The 26,234-nt window shown below is 38.7% G+C and overlaps 1 protein-coding gene across 21 annotated transcripts in view; it reads right to left on the bottom strand.

The window, feature by feature from the left end:
• RBFOX2 (RNA binding fox-1 homolog 2) overlaps positions 1–26,234 on the bottom strand; it is a 279,715-nt gene that overhangs the window by 47,125 nt on the left and 206,356 nt on the right. For all 21 annotated transcript variants that reach the window (XR_010411348.1, XM_045872616.3, XM_045872617.3 and 18 more), the window contains one exon: positions 16,932–17,156. Coding sequence is in view for 20 of the 21 variants with exons in the window: in XM_045872616.3 (XP_045728572.1) it covers positions 16,932–17,156 (225 nt within the window). In the remaining variant the exon portion in view is untranslated. The remainder of the gene's footprint in view (positions 1–16,931; positions 17,157–26,234) is intronic.

Raw genomic sequence — 26,234 nt, 5'->3', positions numbered from 1 at the left:
CATGGCACCACTGGTGCAATCCTGGGACTACTGTCTATATATCTACTCTTTAAACAATCCCGCTGCCCCAGTGAGGTTTAGCTATCTGTCCAAACTGCAGAGAAGGCCAGGGCTTTTTACACTGAAAAGCAAATCAGACTTGGAGTCTCAAAGCCTCATTCTAGAAACAAGGACTAAAAATGTTTTGTTTGGTTTGATGAACTCAAACTTCTAAAATTCCTGGAACTGTGAAATGGATTAATTTTCTGACTTCTCCATGCAACAGTGGAAATATTTTCACTATGGACTGTGAACAAATGTGCTGTTATGGTCTGAAAGAGAGTTCTGGGCAATATGAAATGAAGTATTACTTTCCAAGTCTCTATCATAGTAACACTTAACAGGTAATCTGAGATAGTAAGGAATCTCTTAATAAATTCAGAAATAATATATTTTGATTAATGAATTATGGGTTTTCTTCAATATTTATTTTTCCTTTTGTTTTCTGAGACGACATCATTTCTTATTTTACCTCTGTGAGGCTGAAGGGGAAGAAGAAGAAATTTAATTCAGCCCAGCAAATTTCTTGAGAATCTGGTTCATGTCCGAAAACATCTACTAAATTAACCCATTTTAATGATCGTTTGTATAGAATTCTAGGTTGAAAAGAATTCCTTTAGAATTTTGAAGGCAATTCTAAAGTGTGTCTAGTTCCCCTGCCGCTGTTCAGAAGCCTGAAGGCATTCCTTTCCATCGTTCTCTCTGGTTTGGAGACTGTCCAGTGTGTCTAGTGTTCTAAAATTTCATAGCGCTATGCCTTAATGTGGGTCTGTTTTATTTTAATCTATTTTGCTGGTAATTCTGTAGTCTCTTTTAAGTTGAAAATTAATGTCCTTCAGTCCTGGGAAGTTTTCTTGAATTATTTTGCTGATGATTCCCACCCTACACACATTTGGTCTTTCTCTCTGGAACTTGTATTCTTGGACACTGGATGTTTTGGACTGGTCCTCTAATTTTCTTATCTCTTTATTTTATTTGCTCTCTGGCTTTTGGCTCTATTTTTTGGGATAATAGGTGTTTAATTCCTTATCTGAAAACTTTGGAGCCAATGTATATCAGAATTCAGTTTTTAGGATTTTAGAAAGGTAATAATGGGTATATAACTCATAATGTAACTCAATCAGACTTGGGACAGTGATATTTCTTTATGTGCATTCATACAAATGCAACAAAGATATATACAGGTTGCGAGTTTTGCTGCTAACTTATGAAAAATCACCTGATTTTCAGAACATTTTTGGATTTTAGAACTGTGGATAAAAGACCACAGACCTCTACTTCTTCAATCTCATCTTCCAGCCCTCCCACAAAGTTTTTACATTTTTTTGCCTTTTTCTTAAAAAGATTTTATTTATTTATTTGACACAGAGAGAGAGAGAGAGAGAAGCAGGCTCCCCACTGAGTCGGGAACCCCATGTGGGGCTTGATCCCAGGATCCCAGGATCAAGACCTGAGCCAAACGCAGACAGACACTTAACAGACTGAGCCACCCAGGTGCCCCTGTTGCCGTGTTTTTAACTTCAAGGGTTCGTTTTTCTTCTCTGAATTCTGCAGTCTATACCCCTTTTAAACTTCATTCTTGTTTAGTAGATGCAGTATCTTCTCTTTATCTTTCTAAAGCTATAGATTATTGCTTTGGTTGTTTTTTGGAAGTAAAAGTTTCCTTTTATTCACAACTTCTTTTTTGTTTGTTTCTTTTTGTTCTCTATCTTGCACGTTGTAGGGTTCCCTCAGGAATCTAGCTATCTTTGGTTGTCTGCTTAGAAGTAAGAATTGAGTGGGGGAAGATAGCTAAAAAACTGATAGTTCTAAGTGGGTGGGGTGGAGGGGCATGAGGACTTTGACTCATTCCAGGTCTGTTAGGTAAGCAATTTGTTGGGGGAACCCCGACATGTCCATCTTCAAATCTTTCCTCTTGAGTCAGTCAGGCTCTCAGAGAAGAGTTTTCCAATCTTCTATCTAGAGCTGTCAGTTTCTGCAACTTCTAAAATTTTTGTGGTGTAAACGGAATTCTTTCTCAGATTTCTCCCACAATTGGCTTAGAAGTAAGCTCATGTGGGTCTGCTAAGCTTGTCACTAACTGGGACATCTGCTTTCTAGCTTCCATAATTATTAATTCTCCTGTTCTTACTGGTTTATAGCCCTAAAAACACACAAACACAAAAACCATTTACTGCATTCTCGGAGGAAGCAAAATTAGACTGGTATATTCAAAAGTAACCTGGAACTAATTCATGTTTGATAAAACCTTATAATACTGTATGTACATATGCAACACAGCTTATGTGTGTTTTGAGCTGAAAAGTGTAAAACACTTTGGCAAATACTGCTTGCTTTCAAAATAACCTCTGTATCTCAAGAAGGAGAGCCTGCATTATAGCCCTTCGCCAATGCACACATAAAAGTCTGCAGGAGAATAAGCAGAGACCTCAAAAATGAGACATGGTTCTCAGCTAACAGCAAGCCTATAAATACAAAGTTTTTTCCTTTCTCTGTTCTTCAGAGACTGGAACTACTCCAGATATAAGCTGAGTATGATTAAATATTTTGGAATAAGGAGACATGACAACTAACTGCAATGTGGGATCCTGAATTGAATTTAGAACAGAAAAAAGGACATTAGTGGAAAAACTGATAAAATTTGAATAAGGTCTGTATTTTGCCTTACTAGTATTGTAACAACACTTTTTACTGCCTGGTTTTGAAAACTGTACTGTATCTAAGGTATAGGGGAAGTTAGGTAAAGGATTATGCAGAAATTTTTTGCACTAATTTTGCTACTTTCCTGTAAGTCTAAGTTTATTTCAAAATAAAAAGTTAAAAAGAAAGGAAAAGGTATTTTGGGATGTCAGATTCTAAACCCTAGAGAATATTAAAACACAAAGAATGCCTAGTTGGTTTAATGACTATACACAAGCACAACTGTATTCAAATACTTGTATTTGTATTCCATATGCAGGTTGGACCACTTATAAAAGTCAGAAATGGGCGGAAAAGTCTATTCATTTCAAATTATTGGCATGGTGAAGAAAGAAACCCATTTAATCTGATACCACTATTATGTATTCCCAAATTAGAAACAGTTTGATTTATAAATCTCTCTTACTTACAGAAGGTAAGCCACACAGAGTATCATATCCTGCAGCATCTTCCCTGAAGATCTCATTGTTTTAAGAACAAAAGTATGATTCCTAGTTGGGTTCAATTTCTTTGGGATAGGGACTGGTCTTCAGTTAAGGTTTAAGTGGGTCCTCCTCATAGGATGAATCAGGTATTTTTGCAATGTTACAGTCAGTCACATATGGTATAAGGGACATGGTTCTGAAAACTGCAAAATTCAAGATTAAACTTCTCAAAAGATAGCAGGTATTTCTCTTAACTGCTAAAAGTAGAGCTGTCTTGTCAATCACCTTATAATTCAGACAGCTTTGAAATTAGGCAATTATTAACAAAGGTTTCACTTGGGAATATTCACATTAGTTCTGTTAAAGGAACCAGACTGTGTCCAAGAGGGAGTGACTCATGCCGATAAGCCCCAGTTCAGCAAACCCAAACTGAACTCCATTTCTTTGCTGGGCTCTCCCAGAAAAGCAAGGCCCAGGTCAACCAATCAGTACTTGCTTGCTCAGCACAAGTTACCTGACCCAGCTCTGAGACTTGCCTCTGTTCCATGTAAAGAAAGTGACCTTGCTTTAACCAATCAGCAAATGCCCAGTATAACTTCCTTGTTCCTGCTCCCTTCTGCCTATAAAATCTCTTGCTTCTGTACAGCTCTTCAAGCTCCTTTCTATCTGCTTAGATTGGATGCAACCCAATTCATGAATCACTAAATACAGCCAATAAGACCTGTGTAATTTACTCAGTTGAATTTTGTTAACAGTTAAAAATTTACACAAAAGTGAAATTTCATTAATTTTTCTGTATTACATTATTTCAAATTTGAATGATTCAAATTTATATAAAATAAGACTGTGATGTATTTTATACCCAAGAAAATCTAATGGAAAGATCATTCCCAAAAGAGTCTTAAGCGCATCTAAAGGATATGTGTGTGTATGTGTGTGCACTTCAAAAATCATGGAGCAATACCTCCCAATGGGTAGAATGTCAGTTCTACAGGATGTTAACTGGTATTCTGTAGAAAATGGATTTCACTGTTAAATAAATTTGGAAAATACTGGACTAAACAAAGTCAACAGGTTTCCTGTGAATTCTGGAGAGAATTCACCCTTCTCCCCAAACATGTATTACATATGTAATTCATTCATTTATTTTTGTAGAGCTGGCTATAAAATTCACTGACAAAGGTATGGCTCTTAGTGCACTAGTTCCTATGCAGGTGAGGGAAGGAAGATTCTCTCAGAAGAGAGAACTGGATGGCCCATTCATTAGTATCGTTTCATAAATCAAGGTTGCCTAGGACACCTTCTTTGAAATAATTATATAGTAACAGTACTGTAGCTAACGTTTACTGACATTTACTATGTGCCTGGCATTATCCTAAGTACTTGCTATTCATTTTCTCATTTAATCCAAAAAACCCTATCAGGTAGGAACTGTTACCACCATTTTTACAGATGAGGAAAATGAGCATTAGAGTTAAAATTTTCAGATGGCTACACATTTAGCAAATGGAAGGAGCTGGGAGCTAAACCCAACTCAATCTGATTTCCAGGGCTCAAGCTCCCTAACCACAATCACAATACTATAAAGTTTTTTCTAAAACAACTTTAAAAAACAAATTTCAGTTTTTCTTGGTAATATTTTTAAAAAGTGGGTTGGGATACTTTTCATTAGGTCATTTTACATTGCCTTAAAAAAGGGGGGGGGGGACTACAACCCATGTTGGTCCACCAACTAGATTTGTTAGCATTGGAAACATTTTTATAAATGTTTATAATGGAGTATATGATGGGTTAAAACCTGGTGGAATTAGATCATATGAATTCCTTCTTAAAGAGTAAAAATGCCCTCATATGATCAAATAATTTTCTAAAAAGTGAAATCTTGGCCCATATGCTTATTTACTGAAAATCAAGGTATTTCACATTGCTAAAACTTGTGATAGAACACTTGTGATATACTGAACATAAAATTATTTTATCTAATGCCACCACCAGACACAATTTTTGGGGCATGGAAAATTGAATTTATCTCTCTGTAGAGCAATTCACTAGTCAAGAAAAATTACCTTTAGATTTAGTTATTTTAAAAAGAAATGCTTATGTATTTCCTTTGTGTATCTGAATACTGCTATGACAACCCAAATTCTGAGAATCTAGTCTAGTCTGGGCATTTAAATGTAAGCGAACATTTTTTTTTTTTTCCAATTAACTAGTAATTCAATTTTCTTCAGAAAATGTCTAGTTCCATTTTCTCAGGTCAAAGTGCTGTTAAAAGGAATTACAAAGGCATCGTTTGCGTATGTAGTAGCATCATGAACTGGTATCACACTGTGAAACAAAAACCATAGCAAGTCACTTATTTTTTTAAACCAGGAGTGAGAATCACAGAAAAATTAGACATAATGTAAAATAGTGAAACACACACAGAAGATCACCTCAATTAAAAACTTCATCCTTAACTGAATGCTTCTCTAATATTTTAATGTGCATTTTAGAATGAAAGAAATCTGTTTGTATGTTCTAGGTGGAGTTCTTAGGTTTAAAGTCAAAGAATCAGTGGAAGCTAAGAAGACCATCCCCTGTGGATGCTTTTTATTTTTTATAATTTGCATGGGGAAGCAGAAAAAAAGCATTTGGCTGAAAGCAGATTTCCTGAGTTCCGGCTCTGTTACTAGCTAGCTGTAACCTTCCATGCTCAAGTCACTTAGAACTGTTGACCTCTGTTGTAAAAGGAAGGCATAAAATAATTTCTAAAATCCATTTTAGCTTTAAAACTCAATGATTCTAATCAGTTTACTGACTTCAAAAAATAGTACAAAATATTTATGAAAAATGTACAACCCTTTAGACAAGTTAAGAAGATCCATGCCCCCAAATGAATCATTAGTGCTTCTTTATTCTGGCCCTAACACAGGAGAGCAGGAAGGGGCAACAGAGCACAGAATTACCACTCCCAGCACTGTTTAGTTCTAGTTGCTTTTGGCAGGGGAGGGCGGTGGTGGGATGGGAAGTAAAAGTAAATAAAAGTAAAAGTAAATAAATGAATGAAGACACGCAAGGGAGAAGCAGCAATAATCATGAGGCTAACAATATTAACAATATGTTGAAAGGTGTCTTGAGTGTCATGAACCAAAGGGCAATTTTCTCTATTCAAAAATATCCATGTCTGGGGTGCCTGGGTGGCTCAACTGGTTGAGCGTCCAACTCTTGATTTCGGCTCAGGTCATGATCTCGGGGTTAGGATTAGGTGGGATCAAGCCCTGCATCAGGCTCCATGCTCAGCAGGGAATCTGCTTCTCTCATTTTCCTTCTGACCCTCCCTCCTGCTCTCTCATGCGCTCTAATAAATAAATAAATAAATCTAAAACAAAAATATCCATGCCTGGCTCTAAGTGTGGTTTTCTGTAGCAACTCTTGCACTTTCAGACCAGCCTACAGTTTGCTCGTGGATCCAGCTTTGAAACTGCCAAGATGATCATAGGCATCATAACTCTGATAAATCGATAACAATTGTGGATGGTTTGTGTCAGCTCAACATCTTCTCCCTTTTACTAGTCTGGAGGGAAAATGAGGGACTCTCTTGGAAGAGTGGATAGTCAGATGAGTAAATTCCTCTGTGGTCCCAGGCCTTCTAATTCTAGCTTGGAAAAAGACATGCTAACGAGAATGCCTATGCTGCAAGGCTGAGGGTAATAGGGCCCATGACACACAACATGAGAGAAAGATTTGGGCCCCATCTTTCCCAGTATGTTCTAGAAATCCTCACTTGGGCAAATGGACCCATGTTAGGGGCTAGCACTTCTTGGCTATGTTTTAGTGGGATACCAATCCAAAAGGCACTTGCAAGTAAGGAAGTCAGTGGGTAATTCCATGGAGGACGGTTAGACCGATCTAACAGAGAAGTGAGACAAGAGCTGGCTTCAACTCCAGAGAAAGGGCATGCACCAAAGCAAAGAAACAGGATGGTGGGCAGCACGGAGTTCTAGCTATCTTTCATACAGAGGTGTGCTTGAATGCCACCACTGGCGAGGGCTGGGAGGTCTACCGCTGACCAACGGAGCAAAGGCGGGCCCCCTGAGCTGTGCCTTCAAATCTCCGCGTTAGAGCCATCGACAACACTGTTCAAATACTTCAAAAGATGTTACTAACATTTCCTAACCAATCACAGAAGATGCTGGACCTTTATAAGCTTCTGTTTTCTTCACTCAAAAAACACTTATCAAACATCCATTATACGCCAGTGGGAGTAATAAGAGGGCAAGTAGTAACTCCTGCCCTCAAGGAAAGTATAATCTACTAGGTGGGTAGAATATGCACACAAACACAAACCTCATCTGAAGATTACTCATCAAAGCTTGTCTACCTCAAACACTTTAGTCACTTATGCCTGCCAGCATTTGGAAGAGTATCTAAACATGTAACAACTGAGGTCCTTTCTTCTCTGCAGGAAGGTACAGGGGTAATCAGGACCCCTGACTGTTATCTCTTTGCTAATGCACAGTATGGGACAAACTGACTATCAAAACAGGCTCTTGTCTTAAGGGCACAAGAAGCTTCTAGCCAAATGTGAAAATCAATTTCTGAAATACCTTTTAGAAATAAAATTCCAGATTTCAATATTTCTCATTTTTGTAGAAGTTTTTTTTTTTTGGTTCCCTCACACAAGATGAGACTATTCAACATAAACAAAATCTCTATTACAGTACAGCTGTGGCTCACAATAATAAAAAACACAAACCAAGGACATCAAAGGACAAATAATTTTAAAAGATGGTTTAAAAAAGGCAATTAAAGGGGCTCCTAGGTGGCTCAGTTGGTTCCAAGTGTCCAAATCTTGGTTTTTGGCTCAGGGCATGATCTCAGGGACCTGAGACTGAGCCCGAGTTGGGCTCCGTGCTCAGTGGGGAGTCTGCTTGAGATTCTCTCTCCCTCTGCCCCTCCCCCCCCGCTGTGTGTGCACTCTCTCTCTAAATAAATAAAATCTTTTTTTAAAAAAAGCCAATTAAAGAACTATTTAAGCCAGTAATTTCCCAAACATTTCTAATTTCTTTTCAATACAATCCTGTCAGGTAGGCACTGCTGGCTTCATGTAATAGATGAGGACTCTGAAGTTTGGGAGGTGGAGGGTATTATGTTGAGTGAAATAAGTCAAAAAGAGAAAGACATGTATCATATGATCTCACTGATATGAGGAATTCTTAATCGCAGGAAACAAACTGAGGGTTGCTGGAGTGGGAGGGATGGGGTAACTGGGTGATAGACACTGGGGAGGGTATGTGCTCTGGTAAGCGCTGTGAATTGTGCAAGACTGTTGAATCTCGGATCTGTACCTCTGAAACAAATAATGCAATATATGTTAAGAAAAAAAAAAAGAAGAAGAAGAAGAAGAAGAAGAAGAAGAAGAAGAAGAAGGTAGCGCGAGGGGAAGAATGCAGCGGGGGAAATCAGAGGGGTAGACGAACCATGAGAGACGATGGACTCTGAAAGACAGACAGGGTTCTGGGGGGGAGGGGGGTGGGGGGATGGGTTAGCCTGGTGGTGGGTATTGAGGAGGGCACGTTCTGCATGGAGCACTGGGTGTTGTGCACGGACAATGAATCATGGAACACTTCATCTAAAACTAACGATGTAATGTATGGGGATTAACATAAGAATTAAAAAAAAATTAACACAGTGTCTGGCACATAAGGGCTAAATAAATGTTAGCTATTATAATTATTAAAAATAATAATAATAATAATGAAGTTTGGGAGGTGAAATAATTTATTCCTGATACAGTTCTTGCACTGAGGAGGACACAATCTTTGACTGTGCTCTCTGTTTTACTTATTTAACCAGCTGTTCTGTGCATTCTACTGTGGCAGCTTCTCTTCCATTCATCCCTCCTCTACATAACTGCTGCAGCCCCCTGGGCCAGAACCTCAGAAGACTCTTTCCTAACTGGTCCCCCTGTTTCTCCCTTCATCTGGTATATGCAACACATAGGCCTTCTGGAAGCACAGCTCTGCTCACTTCCATTTCCTTGCTCAAAAATCTTCGATAAAGTCATTTCTCAGCCGGGCATTCAAATACTCTTCCCAATTTGTACTCAAGCGACTTTTCCCCCCACCTTATTTCCCTCTGTAACCACCAAACACCCCAAACTTCAGCCTATTGGAAACACATGCTTTTATTCAAAGACATTTTGATCTTGTCCATCTATCTAACTCTGCTTTGAGAAATGACTTTCCTAATTCTTCTCATCATGTTCTAATTCTGTGCATGTTCCAATTCTAATCACTCTTAATATGAGGACCAGATCAATGCCACCTGCATCTAGAAAGCCTTAGCTTCTCCCTCCTCAGACCTCCCATGGCACACCTTATCTCCTTTAACTACTTCCAATAACCCGAGTAACAGTTACTGAGTAACTATTAAGTGCCAGGCACTGTGATAAATCAGAGAATGCAAAGATGAACTAGAAGAACTTTTTTTTGGTAAAGCTTAGAGTTTAATTAGGGAGACAGAAGACAACAAAAAACAACATCTTGTAAGTTCCACAAAAAGTGGTCAGCTCAGGAGTCTACCTGAGCCTAAATGAAGGATAAGCTTGGCTTTGCCTAGGAAAATCAAGCAAGGCTTCCCAGCAGAGCTGACACTTCGGCTGAGTGGGAAAAGATGCAGAGGTGCCTGTTCTCAGGACCAGCGCATATACATACACTACCTCCCATCGCTGAGCTGGAGTCAGGGAATCCAAGCAGCAGAATGGAGAGAACGGACTCTGAAACCCCCAACTGTAAAACCCTCACATACACTAGGACTAGTTTATGAACTACAATAATACAGTGTTTGTGGAAGCAATTGTTAAAATGTTACAGAAATTTAAGGTATCATTTCTTTGTAAATAACAAAGCTTCCTATCTACCTTCTGGATTTAATTGGCCACAGGAATTACCGGATCCATTTTAAGAAACATGTTAGTAGATAGTAAAAGTTTAACAGAATAATCTATAATGTTGTCAAATCTAAGTTTTATGATGTACTGCTCTACTGCTCAGTCTCTCCCTCCGTACACACATCCCCCCCACAGAACACCCGCACATTCACAACTTACCAAGCAAATGTCTTAAGAGCGGTGAATTCACACTCCCATTTAAATGTACACTTAAACATGTAAGAAGCATCTTCAACCAGAGCCTCCTAATAATTTCCCATTTTATTGTTAGCAACTTCCTAAAATTATAGAACCTGTGCCCTCTCTGTAGACACAGCTCAAAGGATTTTCCATTTCCTCCTCAGCACCAATAAATTCCCAGTCCATACACATGGCTTCCTAATTTTATGTCAGTATTTCTTTAGGAACTCAAATTGGTCGATACAATGCAAAATTATGTAGTGAAGAGTTTTGAATAGGGATGGGGAACATAAGTCTTCACCGTATATATTTGTATTAAGGAACAGAACTTGCCCTTTACCCTGCCATTAGAAACCTAGAACCCGGGCATCTCAAACAATGGGAGATGGTGGCAGGAAGGGACAATAAGCAGGAAGAGAAGCGGGCCGTGGGGAGGAGAGGCGCAGGGAGGAACTGTACAGCCAGCACCAGGACAGGACTCGGGGAGGGCACTGTTGGCTCTGACGGCCTGAACAGGCCAGTGACTCCTCTCCCCAAAACAAGACGACGGTAAGGAAGCTGGACAAAAACTGTCCCACAATCATTTCACATTCTGGAAATCAAAGGCGGATGATAAAGAAATTTCTTGAAAAATTGCTAGAGCTTAGGGTAAGACCAGCAAGAGGCCACACACATTGCCGCCACGCCGTCCCTGCCCCAACACCACCATTGATCCCTCAGTTCTGTGGGAGAGCACTTCGTTTTTATCAGGACAGGGCCAGGGCCATGAGAACTAGCAGCTGTGCTATCAGAAGGGGTAAACTCAACTTGGGGCATTTGGGGCAGGGGTGGAGTGAGTGCTGGGGGGAAGGGGTGGGCAGTAGAAAACCCACAGCTCTGTTGGCTAAAAGTGGCAAGTTTGGTAGGCCCTAACAGGGGAAATTTAGTTCTTCTATCTTGAGCTTGTGGTCTGAATGAGGTGAGTGGTGGAGCAGCCAGCAATATGAAGGGGAGATCCTGGAAAAAACGAGAGAATTAAAGAGGAGCTAGACATGCTCTCCTCATATCTGTGGCCAACGGTGAAACTATAAGCATGAGGAGGGGAGACATGAGAGAGCCCAACAGAGAGAAAAAGCCAGGCAGATCTGAGAACTGGCTGAACTCTGAACTTACTTCCCAACCCACAAAGAGATGGATCGAAAGAGTTCGGCAGAAGCGTTACAAGCTTGAACTGCTTCAACACAACCTCTGCCCAAATCCCTGGCTGACCAATGAGCTAGGGAGACACAGGGCTAACGCCTAGCCAGGCAAAAAAGTAGAAATGAGAGGGAAAATCACTAAGATTTTGTGCAGAAACAGCAGTGGCTGCACACCATCGAGAAGTCACAGTCCACAGTTTAAGTTCAAGCAAATTACTTAAAACATACACACATACACACACCTATACCTCTAAAAAAAATAACACTTCAGAGTTCCTGCAATATATTACTAAAATGTCCAGTTTAATAAAAAATTACAAGACCTGTAAAGAAACAGAAGAGTATGGCCCAGACTCAAGAAAACAAGCAGTAACTAGAAAAGGACCCTTGAGTGGGCCTGGATGTTGGACTCAGCAGGTGACTTCAAAGCGGCAGTGACATGTATTCAGAGAATTGAAGGAAATATGATGACAAGGAATCTCAACAGAGAAGCAGAAATCACAAATGAGAATTCTGGAGTTGGAAAGTACAGTAACTGAAATAAAAAATTCACTAGATGGGGTCACAAGCTAGTGCAATGTGGCAGAACAAGAGTGAGTGGACTGAAAGAGGCATTAACAGAAATTCTCCAATCTAGTGAACAGAAAGAAAAAATACCAAAGAAAAATGAACAGAACGTTAGATTCTGTTTCGATTCAACTCAAAAACAAAAAACTAGAACTTGAACCTGTGGGTGACTGACATCAAGTTCCCAACATATTTGTGGTGAAAGTCCCAGGAAGAGAGGAGAAAGAGAAAGAACAAATAGTTGAATAAATTATATTCAAAAACTTCCCAAATTTGATAAAAAATATTAATCTACCGATCCAAAAATTTCAACAGATTCCAAGTATGATAAAAACGAAGAGATTCCCCCTAAACACATCAGAGTCAAACTGCTCAAAGCCAAAGATAAAATAAAAATCTTGAAAGCAGCAAGAGAAAAACAATTCATCACAGAAAGGGGAACAGTAGGATTAATAGCTGACTCCTGAGAACCAGCTCGTTCTTGTCAGAGGCCAGAGGGCAGTGGAATGACAGGTTTAAAGTGCTGGGGAGTGGTGGAAAATGGTCAACTAAGAAAGAATTCTACAGTGAGTAAAACTATCCTTCAAAAATGAAGAAAAAAATAAAGACATAGTTCCTAGATACCCAAAAACAGAAAATTTGTTTCAAACAGACCTAGTCTACAGAAAATACTGAAAGACATCCTACAGGCTGAAAGGAAATGGTAACAGAATACAACTCAAATCCACAGGAAGATACGAAGATTACCGAAAATGGTAACTTTCTTTGAAAATATAAGATTCTTTAAGTAATAATTACAATACTGTGTTGTTCCATTTCTTGTCTCCATCAATATTCTTGTCTTATCTATTTTGTCTGATATTAATAAAATCACTTCAGGTCTCTTATGATTACTGTTTGTATGACATCTTTTTCTTTCCTTCATTTTGTCTCAAACTCTTTGAATCTAAGGTGTGACTCTGGTAAAAAAAAACATATAACTGGATCTTATATGTATAATACAGATGACAATAATAGTACAAAGGATGGTGAGGAATGAAGCTGTATTAGACCAAAGCTGCAATATTTTACCAGAATAAGACACACACACGTGTGTGTGTGCACCCACAAGTAAGCAAGCATGTGCACACAACAGTAAATTATAAGTTGAAGATGTAATCCTTGATCAAGAACTAAGAAAATATAAAAATAACAACATAAATAACTAATTAAAAAAATCACAAAGGGATTTAAAAGGTACAATTAAGAATTATTTAACAGAAGGTGCCTGGGTGGCTCAGTTGGTTAAGTGACTGCCTTCGGCTCAGGTCATGATCCTGGAGTCCCAGGATCGAGTCCCACATCAGGCTCCCTGCTCAGCAGGGAGTCTGCTTCTCCCTCTGACCCTCCTCCCTCTCATGCTCTCTGTCTCTCATTCTCTCTCTCTCTTTCAAATAAATAAAATCTTAAAAAAAAAAATTAAGAATTATTTAACAGAAATCAGTAAAGAAGGAATAGAGGAACAATAAAAGATAGGAGACATAAAACAAGTAGTTAAATAGCAGCCATAAATCCACCCATATTAACAATTACTTTAAATGTAAATAGACTAAATGCTCTGATAAAAAGGCAGTCATTTTCAGATTGGCTAAAATAAGATTCAGTTGTATGGTTTTGTTTTTTTTTTTTTACCAGAGACACACCTTAGATTCAAAGAGTTTGAGACAAAAATGAAGGGAAAAGATGTCATACAAATAGTAATGATAAGAGACCTGAAGTGATTATATTAATATCAGACAAAACAGACTTAAGAAATAATGATAGAAAAAGAGGGAGGGACATTTCATACTGAGAAAAGGCCAACTGGTTAGGAATAGTCTGTAGGAAAGACCATCTACTAAGCCTTAAAACAAGTCTCAATCAATTTTAAAAAATTGAATCATACAAAGTATGTTCTCTCTCCACAATGGTATTAAATTATAAATCAAGAAAAGAAAGTTGGGAAATCCTCAGACATTTGGAAATTAAGAAACACATGTCTATATAACCCAGGATCACAGAAGAAATCATAAGGAGAAATTTAAAAATACCTTGAATGAAAACGAAAACACAATATATCACATTGTATGGGAAACTTAAGGGGAAATGTATAGCTTTAAACACGTATCAGGAAAAAAAATCTAAAATCAATGATCTGGGGTCATAATCCCAAGGTCCTGGGATGGAGCCCCAGGTGGGGCTCCCTGCTCAGCAGGGAGTCTGCTTCCCCCTTCCCCCTCCTCTCCCTCCACTCAAGAGGCTTAAAAACAAACAAACAAACCTAAGACCAAATCCAACTCAAAGCTAGTAGAAGGAAGGAAATAATAAAGGTCAGAATGGAAATCAATGAAATATAAAACAGAAAAACAACAGATTTTTAAAAATCTGATTTTTAAAAAAATCAATGAAATCAAAAGCTGGTTTTCTGGAAAGATCTGCAAAATTAATAAACCTTAGCTAGACTGACCAAGAAAAAAAGAAGGCACAATTACCAAAATTAAGAATGAAAGAGGGGATATCACTACGATGCTATAGAAATTTAAAAAAGGATTATATGGGATTATTATTATAATTAACTTTATACGAACAAAAGAGACAATTTAGATGAAAAAGAAAAATTCGTAGAAGTCACAAATTACCAAGATTTGATGTGAAACAGAATATAGAAATAAAAACAGAAAAAGGACAGATAACTAGTAAAGAAATAGACTTAGTAATTAAAATACTTGATAAAGCCTCAGATTTATATTTTATTCCTGCTTTGCACAGTAGTTCTGGTAAGACTGAATTCATAATCATTTGAAAGTGATTTGGAAATGCAGCCAAGATAGCAGCCAATATATTCATGATTCTAGAACAAATGCTACTGAATCCTCATCTGTTACCCATCATGCTTACATCTTCCTAATAAATTGTCTACTGTAGCCCATTACCTATGAAGTATAAAATTATGTTTATATTTAACAGATCAACACTGAAAAGATAACATGTTTTCAAGGAAAGAATGGGTTTCTTTGTGGTCTAATATCTAATAAAAGAAAATGGAAAGTATTTGACGGTTAAATCCATCCTTATGCAACAAAAGCTTCCACTGTAAGGCTCTTTATTGGGAAGTAAATGATATCAAGTGGTTTAAAGGCTGAATAAAGCTCTCCTGATAATCTGAAACAGGAAGGGCAAAAAGAAATCTAAAAACCAGACACAGATCTTTCTATCCAGAGTACAGAACATGTTTATCTTTGGAGATAAACCAGCAATCCCACAGACAATATGACTTCCTGTGTATTGATATATATGTGATATATACCTACTGGATGATTTTTGACATTTCTTTTACTTTAGCAAGTTAGTAGTAAAAGGCAAAACCATAGAGGTCGGCTGGGGCCCGGGATTAGTAAACCAAGTACAGAGTTTGGATTTTATTGTAAGTATGTGAGGGAACTGTTAAGAGTTAAGCAGGAAAGTAACATTATTTGCATGAGAAAACAGAGCACTATTTTGGCTACTGTGTGGAGAAGGGACAGTCAGGCAGGCAGCAATAACACAGGAAATAAGCCATGAGGCCTGGATCAGCATGGGGATGACGGTGATGATACCATACATGACTTCAACTCTTTTAAATCTCCTAGCGGCCAGCAGAGGCAGGTAGTGCTGTCTTCCTTTTCTAGGTACAGGTATGTATTTGTCCTCACTGAGCACGCCAACACAGAAAGAGGTTAATAAAGTCATGCTGCTAAGCAGGGCCCAACTCAAACCCAAGAAATCTGGCAGAAGAGCTGAGCTGTTAATCATGTACACTACCTAGTAAGAGTATTAAGATAAAGAGAATAGCTGAAGAGAATGCTTCGAGTTATAGTTACTGGACTTGGAAATGCACTGGATGTGGAGATGAAGGAAAGAGAGAAGACTCCTAGGTTTTGCTGGAGCAGCAAGGTGAAGTTAGTAGTATAATTATATATAGAGAGAACATAAAATAAGAGGAAGGGGTGGTCCTAGGACCCGGGCCTGGAACGCTGCAACATTTAAAAACTGAACAGAGGTGGGCGTGGGTGGCTCAGTCTGCCTTTGGCTGGGGTCGGACTGAGCCCCACGTGGGGCTCCCTGCTCAGCGGGAAGTCTGCTTCTCCCCTTCCCCCTCCCCCGCAAGCTCTCACCCAAATAAATAAATCTTTTAAAAATAAATAAATAAATAAAAATTTAAAAAATTTAGGGGCACCTGGGTGGCTCAGTCGGTTAAGCGTTTGCCTTTGGCTCAGGTCATGATCCCAGGGTCCTGGGATCGAGCCCCGCATTGGGCTCCCTGCTCAGCAGGAAGCCTGCTTCTCCCTCTCCTACTCCCCCTGTTTGTGTTCCCTCTCTCTCGCTGTGTCTCTGTCAAATAAATAAATAAAATCTTAAAATTTTTTTTTTAATTAAAAAAATAAAAACTGAACGGAGAGATAGGAACCAGCAAAGGGGACTAAGAGAGAACTTCCAGTGCATAGGAGGGAAACAGGGGGTGTGCCAAGAGCAAGAGACTGAGTATGTCCAGGAGGAGGGAGGAAGCAATGTGCAGAACGCTGCTGGGAGGCTGTATACAGTGACAACACAGGAGGGACCACAAGTTGTGGCAAAATGAAGCTTCCTGGTGAAACTGACCTAAGTGTACCCTCACCTTGTGTTGTCTGCTCTGTCTTTAGACCCTAAGCTCCTGGGCAGTGACTGCGATCTCAGATTCTCAATACTTACCTTCTAATTTCAACGCAGGGGGTAGAAATGAAATTACACACATGCTATGTAGTGTCATGTAGATGCTAAATTAATTCAAAAGGTTTTCTGGCTGATGATTCAGGTGAACATTTCAATATGATGGCAGGCACTCTTCCATTTCCCACCTCATAGTTCACATACCGTGAGAGATCCGTTTTGTGTGCTGGGTGAGTTGCTACTCTGCTCCCCGTGGGCTTGCGTACTTCCGTAGAGGGTCAGGTTATGCTCACTGGTCTGGCCGGCATAGTCCTGAGTGTGTGGCACTCCATATTCTGTGGGAATTCCATTCTGTGGAGGTGGCGGAAACGGGATGGTAGTAAAAGGCTGAACCATTGCGTCAGGAGTTGTTGTTGGCTCCTGGTTACCCTAAAACAAATAGTGGAAGAGAAAATAAGGAGAAAAAGTGACTTTAAGTTCTCATTACATGACTATTTTTAAGGTGAGTATACAAAATTCTCTGAATATTCTCTCTTTGTTCTGGTAAAATGGAAGGCTTACTGCCTCAGGACTGGGGTAAACACTGCCATACACAGAGATGTATATATGTAGCCACGCAAACATACACCCAACTTTGGTCAATTTGTGGTTCTTAAACAGGTCCACGACCATATTAAAATTGATTAGTTACCAAAGAGTCAAAAATTTTCCTTTAAACTAAGTTTAAAAAAAGTGCCAGGAAATTTCTCACACAAGAAGTATTCACAACAGTATGGAACCAGCTCAAAGACACACAAATCAATCAATGAATGAGCAGAAAATATCCAGATAGACACACGCATATACAGTCAGTATTAAGTCATCAAGTCAATTCAGTAGGAGAAAGGAAAGCCTTTTTAACAGATAAAAAACTGAATACCTACTGGGAAAAAAAAAAAAAACCTAAACTCATCCCACATATGCAAAAGTTAACTGGAAGAGGTAACAGACCTAAATATAAGAGTGTTTTAAAACTCTGAAACACCTAGAAAAAAAGAGGGTAATTGTCAAAATTTTGCAATAAACAAAGAATTCTTTGGTCATAAAAAACAAGAACCTTTGAAGAAAAACTTGATAAACCGAACTCCATCAAAATTTAAACATTTCTTGCTCTTTGAAAGGTACCTCTAAGATAATGAAAAGACAAGATGGAGTATGGGAAGCAGCATTCACAGTACACATATCTGGCAAAGAACTGTTACAAATCAAAATGAAAAGGACAAAGCATCTTTTTTTTAAGATGGGTTAATGACTTTATTTATTTTTAAAGATTTTATTTATTTATTTGACAGAGAGATAGAGAGAGAGAGCACAAGTAGGCAGAGCAGCAGGCAGAGGGGGAGGGAGAAGCAGACTCTCCGCCGAGCAGGGAGCCCAATGAGGGGCTCGATCCCAGGACCCCGGTATCATTACCTGAGCGGAAGGCAGACGCTTAACCGGCTGAGCCACCCAGGTGCCCTGGGTTAATGACTTTAACAGACAAACTCCCACAAAAAGATAAGCCAAAAAAAAAAAAAAGATATACCAATGGGCAGGAAATACACGAATGTGTGGCTCAACAACATTAGTCATCAAGAGTATGAAATTAAAACGAAACGAGCTACCCTTTCACACCAATTACAAGGGCCACAAGACTGAAAATACCGAATGTTGACAAGGATGTGGAACAACAAGAACTTTCATATACTGCTTGGCAAAGTGTAAGACAGTATATTCATGTGGAAGAACTGTTCTGCAGTTTTATTTTTTATCTGGTTAAAATACTCCTTATATTCACCCTGAAGAAATAAAAGCTTATGTGTACAGAGACACTTGTACAAGTATGTTCATGGAAGTTTTATTCATAATAGCCCCAAACTGAAAACGACTGTACTGAAATCAACAGAAAAATGGATAAACAAATTGTGGTTTATTCACAAAATGGAATGTTACATAGCTTAAAAAAGAGAGAAAAAAAAAAAGAATAAACTACCAACAACATAGATGAATCTTAAAGCTGTGCTAAATGAGATACAAATCTATTGTAACAGAAGTGAGAAAGTAGTTGTTTCTTTTTTGGGGGGCAGGGAGTGATGATGGAGATCTGGAACATTCTAGGATGGAACATTCTAGGATGACAGAAATGTTAAATTTCTTGTTAAGGATGATGGTACCAAATTGTTAAAAGTCATTAAACTGAACGCTTGATGTCACTACATGTTAATAACAACAAGGGAAAAATAAGGCAATAAAAAAAACCACTGGCAAACATATTAAGCTGTGAAATACCTGTCATCATTAAGAATCACCCGCCCCTATGACTCATTCTACACACAATAAGGCGACAATCCTGCACTGGAGATAAAGAGAATGCAGAGGCAACTATAGCTATGTACTTAGAAAAGCCCAAGAAATTAACTACAAATGAGTAGACCTAATAATAAAATTTTGTCCTATTTATACATTATTTTACAACCAGCAATAACCAGTTATTCAAAATGGCAACAAAATGTATAGGATAAAACACACGATGTAGGATATAAAACAAGGCCTGAATAAACAGAGAGATGTATTTTGTTTCTGGAGGAATGCTTCATACAGAAATGTTAATCCTTGCTAAAATAAAATGTATACCTAATGTCATTTTGTTAAGACTTTATTTATTTATTTAGAGAGTGCGTGAGGAGGGGGGCAGAGGTGAAGGGAGAGAGAATCTTAAGCAGACTCCCTGCTGAGCGTGGAGCCTGCCATGGGGCTCAGTCTCACGACCCTGAGATCATGACCTGAGCCAAAACCAAGAGTCTGATGCTCAACTGACTGAGCCACCCAAGTTCCCCTACCTAATGTCATTTTCAGTCAGAAGCAAACAGAGCCTGGAGAAGAAAACAGGACTAAATATAATTCTAATTGGTATGTGAAAAACTACTATGAAAGTTTGAAAAGGGAAAAGCTATGAAGTGGGGCATGCTCTATTGTACAGTAAGACTTGCCATAAAGCTACTGTGATTAAACACTGCTTTAAGCATATACACAGTGATTAACAGAACACGGATTATCCTAAAACAGTTTCAAGTTTATATAGAAAATTAATAGAAGATAAAAGTAGCATTTCACTTCAGTGGGGAGAAATTATTTATTTACCACAGAGGATTTGTAAAAGCTGGTTACCCACCAGAAAGAAAATAAATGAGCCCCTCACAGCGCATACTCCATACGAGAAAAATTCAAGAAGGAATAAAATCTAAGAGAACAATGGAAACTAAGAAAATACAAGAAAACTTGGGAGCATAACTGGGGTTGGGGGACTCACATAAGATAGGAAGATAGGAAACCTAAAAACCAGGAAGGAGAGAAAGGACAGACATGGCTGCAAAAGTTAGGAAGGAAAGGAGAGCGGGGGAAGAGGGAAGGCAAGGGAAGGGAAGGGGGAGAAATGGCCTTTCAAGTCAAAAGAAAAACCAACTGGGGCAAACAACTGCAACAGATACGACAGACACTGGGTTGTCATCACTAATGTAATAGTAGGTTATACAAAGTGATAAGAAACACACACAACAGAAAAAGGCAAACAATATAACTGAACAATTCACAGATGATGAAATACCATCAAAACGTTCAATCTCACTAACATATGGAAAAACATATTAACAGCAAAACAAGTCCAATTTTTTAGTCATCTAATTAATAAATTTTTTTTAAAAGTTTTATTGCGATATAATTGACCTACACAACAAACTGCATCTACTCATTTATAGTGTAAGCACTGACATATATACATGCACTCCCATGAAATCACCACCACAAACTAGGGGCGCATATCTACTCCAAGTCCCCAAAAGTCTCCTCATGCTCCTAATAATAAACATGTATGACTTTTGTAATAAAGCCTACCAAGTATTGTGCAAGAAAAATGTAATCAATAAGAGGAAGCCGATATGCTGAAGCACTGAATTATTACTGTGCTATCCTTAAGAAAATGGTAGTGACGGGGTGCCTGGGTGGCTCCGTCAGTTAAGCCTCTGCCTTCGGCTCAGGTCATGATCCTAGGGTCCTGGGATCGAGCCCCGCATCGGGTTCCCTGCTCCGCGGGAGGCCTGCTTCTCCCTCTCCCACTGCTTGTGTTCCCTCTCTCGCTGTGTCTCTCTCTGTCAAATAAATAAAGTCTTAAAAAAAAAGAAAGAAAAAGAAAATGGTAGTGACATTACCTAGAGACAAAATTAGTAACTGTCTTTCATTTTCAAGTTACACAGCATCAAAATTCAGATGTCTCCAGTGTCCAAGAATCATCTCTAAGTGGTATTAAGGATTGCTTTATGTAAAAATTTTTCCTTTGCTTAGTTTTTAGAAATTAGGCTATGAAAACCTTAAATTTTTGCCCATAATTTTTCAGGAAAAAGTTCTATCTTTGTCACCCACCACCATGTAAGTTCTTTTCATGATCTCCAGGCTGGGGTATTGTATATGACTTCTTAGCTATCCTGGGTGTCCTAAGAGAGAAATAAAACAACCCTCTCCCTTCTTCAAGTTACACAGGGCTGTATCCATATCCACTGACCTGCCTGCCTGCCCCCTGCATGAAGCACACTGCTTCAGAAGCCCTCCTCATAGGATTTACTGGCCTGAAGTCAGATATGAAAGATAAAATTCAAATTCAGGTGGATTGGTGAATGCAGGAGAGCAAGAGCACCAAAGGTCTCTGTAGCTCTACACTCCCAACTCCAGGCAAAAATATAATCTTACAGTATATAAGAAGGGTCTACTAAATAATCAGTAAGGCTAAAAGACACTGCTTCCCAGTTATGATTAACACAGCAAAGGGACCTGCTTTCCATACTCCAACTCGGCTCCTTGCAGACTCATTCCTGCTCTGGCCTCCCTACGCCCCCAACCCAACCATGCTGGGAGTGAGGTGCTGGCACATGAGTTCACAGTACTGACTCTCCCACAGGGGTAGTCTTGACAAAGCTGGCTCAGTCAACTGAATCAACACATCAATGAGCAGTGGGGGGTAGGGGGAGAAAGGCAAAAACATTTTACAGGATCTGCTCGAAGCCTTGACACTACGTGTTTCAAAGAAATACAAGGCAGGCAGAGGCTGAACGGTTTCCTGAAAAAAGGGAAATGTAAACCTTTGTTATGAGGCCAAAATGAAATTCTCAGCAGATTATTTTACTCCTTATAGGAATTTTTAAATTTTTGTTTAAAAAATACATTATGTTTATACACTAAGGGAATGAAATTGGAATAGGAGTGATTTTGCATTTTATTTCATACACTCTATATAATGTCTGAAAATATCCCCAATAATCTATGATGATGGCAATGATTATCAATGCTAAATGGTTTCAGATTTCTATTAAATTTCCAGGATATATTCCAAAGTTATAAGTTCAGAAAGGAAATATGATAGCCCCCAGGCAAACTATGAATAATAGTTCACATGATCATTTCTAGGCAAGATTTTACCTCTATGTTTAATATGAAAATGTTTTGTTTTTAAAATCATGGGCTAAGCACAGCTTAGGTATATATCACCTGAGAAAATGAGTTATTAACTTTTTTCTTGTAGTTCAAAAAACTAGACATAAATTCTCTTTTACCTAATTTAGCAGTCTATAAATTTTCCCTCCCACGAGATGAACAGACAATAAAGAGTACTATATGCAAAGAAAGTTTCTATCTCACTTAACAAAAATCTAATGAAGATTTAACTCCTTTAACTCCTTTCTTCCCTAGAATATAAATTGTGATTTTATGTGAAAGATGAGAAGAAAAACAAACTGCATTTCCTTTTAGTTCTTATCAGTACATCCCAGGAAAATGAAGGTTCTCTGAAAGCAGGACTACCTGCCCACCACATGAAGCACCTAGCTCCAGAAGAAGCCCTCACAGCGTTGACTTCACACCTCCCTCCCCTCACAACTATGCCAAAATGCCAGCTTCTCTGACCACTCAAACTCTCAGCCCCTATTTCTCTCTGTCCTCTCATCTATAATGATACTGCATTTATTTCATCTCCTCTATTAGAACATAAGCAAGAGGTTTTTGGCCTGTTTGGCCCACTGACACATCCCCAGGACTAAGAACTACACCTGGCATAGAGTCACAAAGCACGACTCTTACTTAAGGGGTTCGCATGAGCAGAATAATGAAGCAGAACATCTAAGGTGAAGAGTGGTCCCCATCTTGTAGAAAGCTAACTGTGAAGACAGAGAGGGTTGTACCTAATCCTCCTAAGACCCACATGAATTTACTACAGGAATTGGCAGGGAATTATAAACAAAAGTAATTCTTTGGTTAACTGCCTTCCCATCAGCAACATAATTTACAACACTACTAAACAGTCACACCTTCCAAATTTCCAAAAAAGCTACCTACATTTCTAACACTCTGGTTTAGAAAGTAAGAAGATGTGGCACACTCATAAATGAGTGGCAAAGCTGCTTTTCTAAAGTTATTTTTAAACAGAAGAAGAAGGAGAAGGAGGAGAAGAAAAAGAAAAACCCTGAAGAGACTTACATGAAACAGATACATGTGGGATATAGCATTATTTGATATTTCAATAATTACTCAATAATCAATTCGATGTCCTGCCATCCACTGTTGTTTTATTACCTACACAAAAGTTCAAGAAGAGAAATATTAACAGGACAAAAAATAGTATTTTATTTCACACAGAATGCAGGCCATGGTGACTTAATTTTTAGAATGCCATTCTGATGAAAACTCAAGATGATGCCTGCATAGGAAAGGAATATGGGGATATAATGACTGAGGATCAGTTTTTCAATGTATTATTCCCTAATACAAACAAATTTGTTTATTACATGACTTAGACACTACCTAAAAGATTATCAAATCCACCTGAGACCCAATAAATTCCATATTTCACCAAGGGCAATGCTGAAGTACATGGTTAGAACATAATTTGAATCTCAGCTTTGTCATTACTGTAGTTGTAAACAGTTATGTTATTACCTACCTTTCCTGTGCTTCAGTTTCTTCCTCTATAAAGCAGCAATGTTAATGCCACACATTGTTACAAAGAATTGTAAGATAAAATGTGAAGTGACTAAAACACTATACTCCCAATAAAAGTTGCTCTCCACCACTGCAAACACCAGCTAGTGGGACCAAACTTCCACAACTTAGCAAATGTTAAAATCCTACTAGATCCACTGTTGTGGATGTTACGTGAAATTTTAAAAAACCGTTAAAGACTGTATTTATGGGAACAACACTGAAGAAACAAACTACAGATATACAAAACTAACCATAGCATAAGGGAAAACAACGGCCTCCCCCCCCCAAAAAGAACAAAAAAGAGAAGAAAAAAAATCTACCAAAAGTAGTTTTTAAAATGATCACTAGCTGAAAAGGCAGTGGGGAGAGGTATTTGAAATTCTGTTTCAATTCTAAGACATATTAATACCTGCTATGGGTCCACAACTCGTGGGCACTGAAAACGTCGTAACACAAGTTAGAAATCTGCCTTCCAGGAGTTTACAATCACATTAAGGAGCCTACCATAAACTTCAATACAAGTCAGAGTGCTACATATGAGCACCAAATAAATCGGTGACACAAAGGTTCACACCATCATCTACTAAATACATTCTAACTTCCTCTAGGCCCTCCCTCAACGGTACATACTAAATGCTTACATTTAATGAATGCTTATAAAGTATCTGGCAATACACTAAGCACTTTGTAGGTAAAAACACACAACATATATAAACTGATTTGATTCTCACAGCTGTAAAAGGTAGATATTTCCATTATTCTCCTTTTACAGATAAGGAAACTACCATTTAAAAGGGTTAAGTATTTTACTGAAAAACCATTTGGCTAATAACTGGCATAAGCAGACTCAAATCCAAATCTAAACCATTTCTCAAGCTGGTGTTGCTAGTCCCTACTCCACATGGCATCTCCAGCAGGGTCCGCAACCATTTTCCCCCCAGGGCATATCATATACAACTCCCAACCATTAATTCTGTGTTGCAATGAGTCTAGACTTCGACATTCCCCACATCTGGTGCTTCCCCAAATCACAGCCGGACCGCTATAGCACAGATCAGTTTTGCTCCCCATGCTGTATCCTCTATCAAGAATATTCATGCATAATGAAAACTTAGCTGGACATAAAGGATCAACTCAAATAATCCCTTCTCCATGAAGCTATCCCTAGAAAGGAAGTATGGCATAAAGCAGGGGTCAGCAGGCTTTCCCTGTAAAAGGCCAGATAATATTTTAGGCCTTGCAGGCCGTCTGATTTCTGACGCAACGACTGGCCTCTGCTGTTACAATATGAAAGCAGCTACAGACAATATGTAAACGAATAAGCATGGCTGTGTTCCAGGACAACTTTATTCATGGGCACCGACACATGAATTTCATCTAATTTTCACATCTCAAAGTCATCATCTTCTGATCTTTTTCTAACCATTTAAAAATGTAAAAATCATTCTTAGTTCACAAGCCTTACAAAAACAGGCAGTGGGCCAGATGTGGCCTGTAGGCCATAGTTTTTTGACCCCTGGTGTAAAGGAAAAGAGGTTAGGGTTTAGAGCCAAGTAAGTCTGGGGTCGAATCCTGACTTGATAACCTATTAGTTCTGTGACACTGAACAAGAAACTAAGTCTCAGTTTTGTCAACTAGAACACAGACAGGACAGCTATCTACTGGTGAGGCTAATGTGAGACAAAGAATCAAAAGTCCGCAGATCAGGGTCTAATAGAGCAGACTTGCCAGCAAGTGTTGCATTCCCATTTCCTGTTAGAAGAAACTTCTTCCTCTCCTGTATTCCCATAGCACTTAGCCTGCACTCTGAATGTGTATAAGATCTATAAATTCAAAACTTATACTTATCTAGATAAGTGTCTTATCTTTCCTATTAAATATTCTTTATGGGCACCTGGTCGGCTCAGTTGGTTAAGCGTCTGCCTTTGGCGCAGGTCATGATCCTGAGGTTCTGGGATTAAGTCCCGCATGGCATCGGGCTCCCTGCTCAGCGGGGAGTCTGCTTCTCCCCCTGCCCCTCCCCCCTGCTTGTGCTCTCTCTCTCTCTTTCTCTCTCTCAAATAAATAAAATCTTTTTTAAAAAAAGCTTCTTTATGATGAGAGAGGACTGTTTTGTACATTGTAGAATCCCATACAGTGCATAATAAATATTAAGCATTAAATAAAAATTTTAAATAAAGGAGGATTAAGATGGAGAGTCACATGTATGCACACTATAGCAAACTGCTTTGGTTGGTTGGAGAGACAGCATAACTAATGAAGGATAATACATGCTGAAACAAATGTTATCTTGGGTTGATATCATATTGGATAAGAATGCTGGGGTAAGGAAGTGAGAATTGGTAGAGTACCATTAGGAGAGAAAAGACTCAACATTCATGTGCTTGTGCTTTAGATCCACAATTTCCTTCAATCTCACAAACACAAAAGTTAAGAATGACGTCTTTCTCCTTTAAACAACATGTA

Source organism: Mirounga angustirostris, unplaced genomic scaffold, assembly GCF_029215605.1.
Source record: "Mirounga angustirostris isolate CCGP_5_RB_7025 unplaced genomic scaffold, mMirAng1.0.hap1 SCAF_5, whole genome shotgun sequence".
Taxonomy (NCBI): domain Eukaryota; kingdom Metazoa; phylum Chordata; class Mammalia; order Carnivora; family Phocidae; genus Mirounga; species Mirounga angustirostris.
This window is presented reverse-complemented; position numbering and strand designations above follow the sequence as displayed.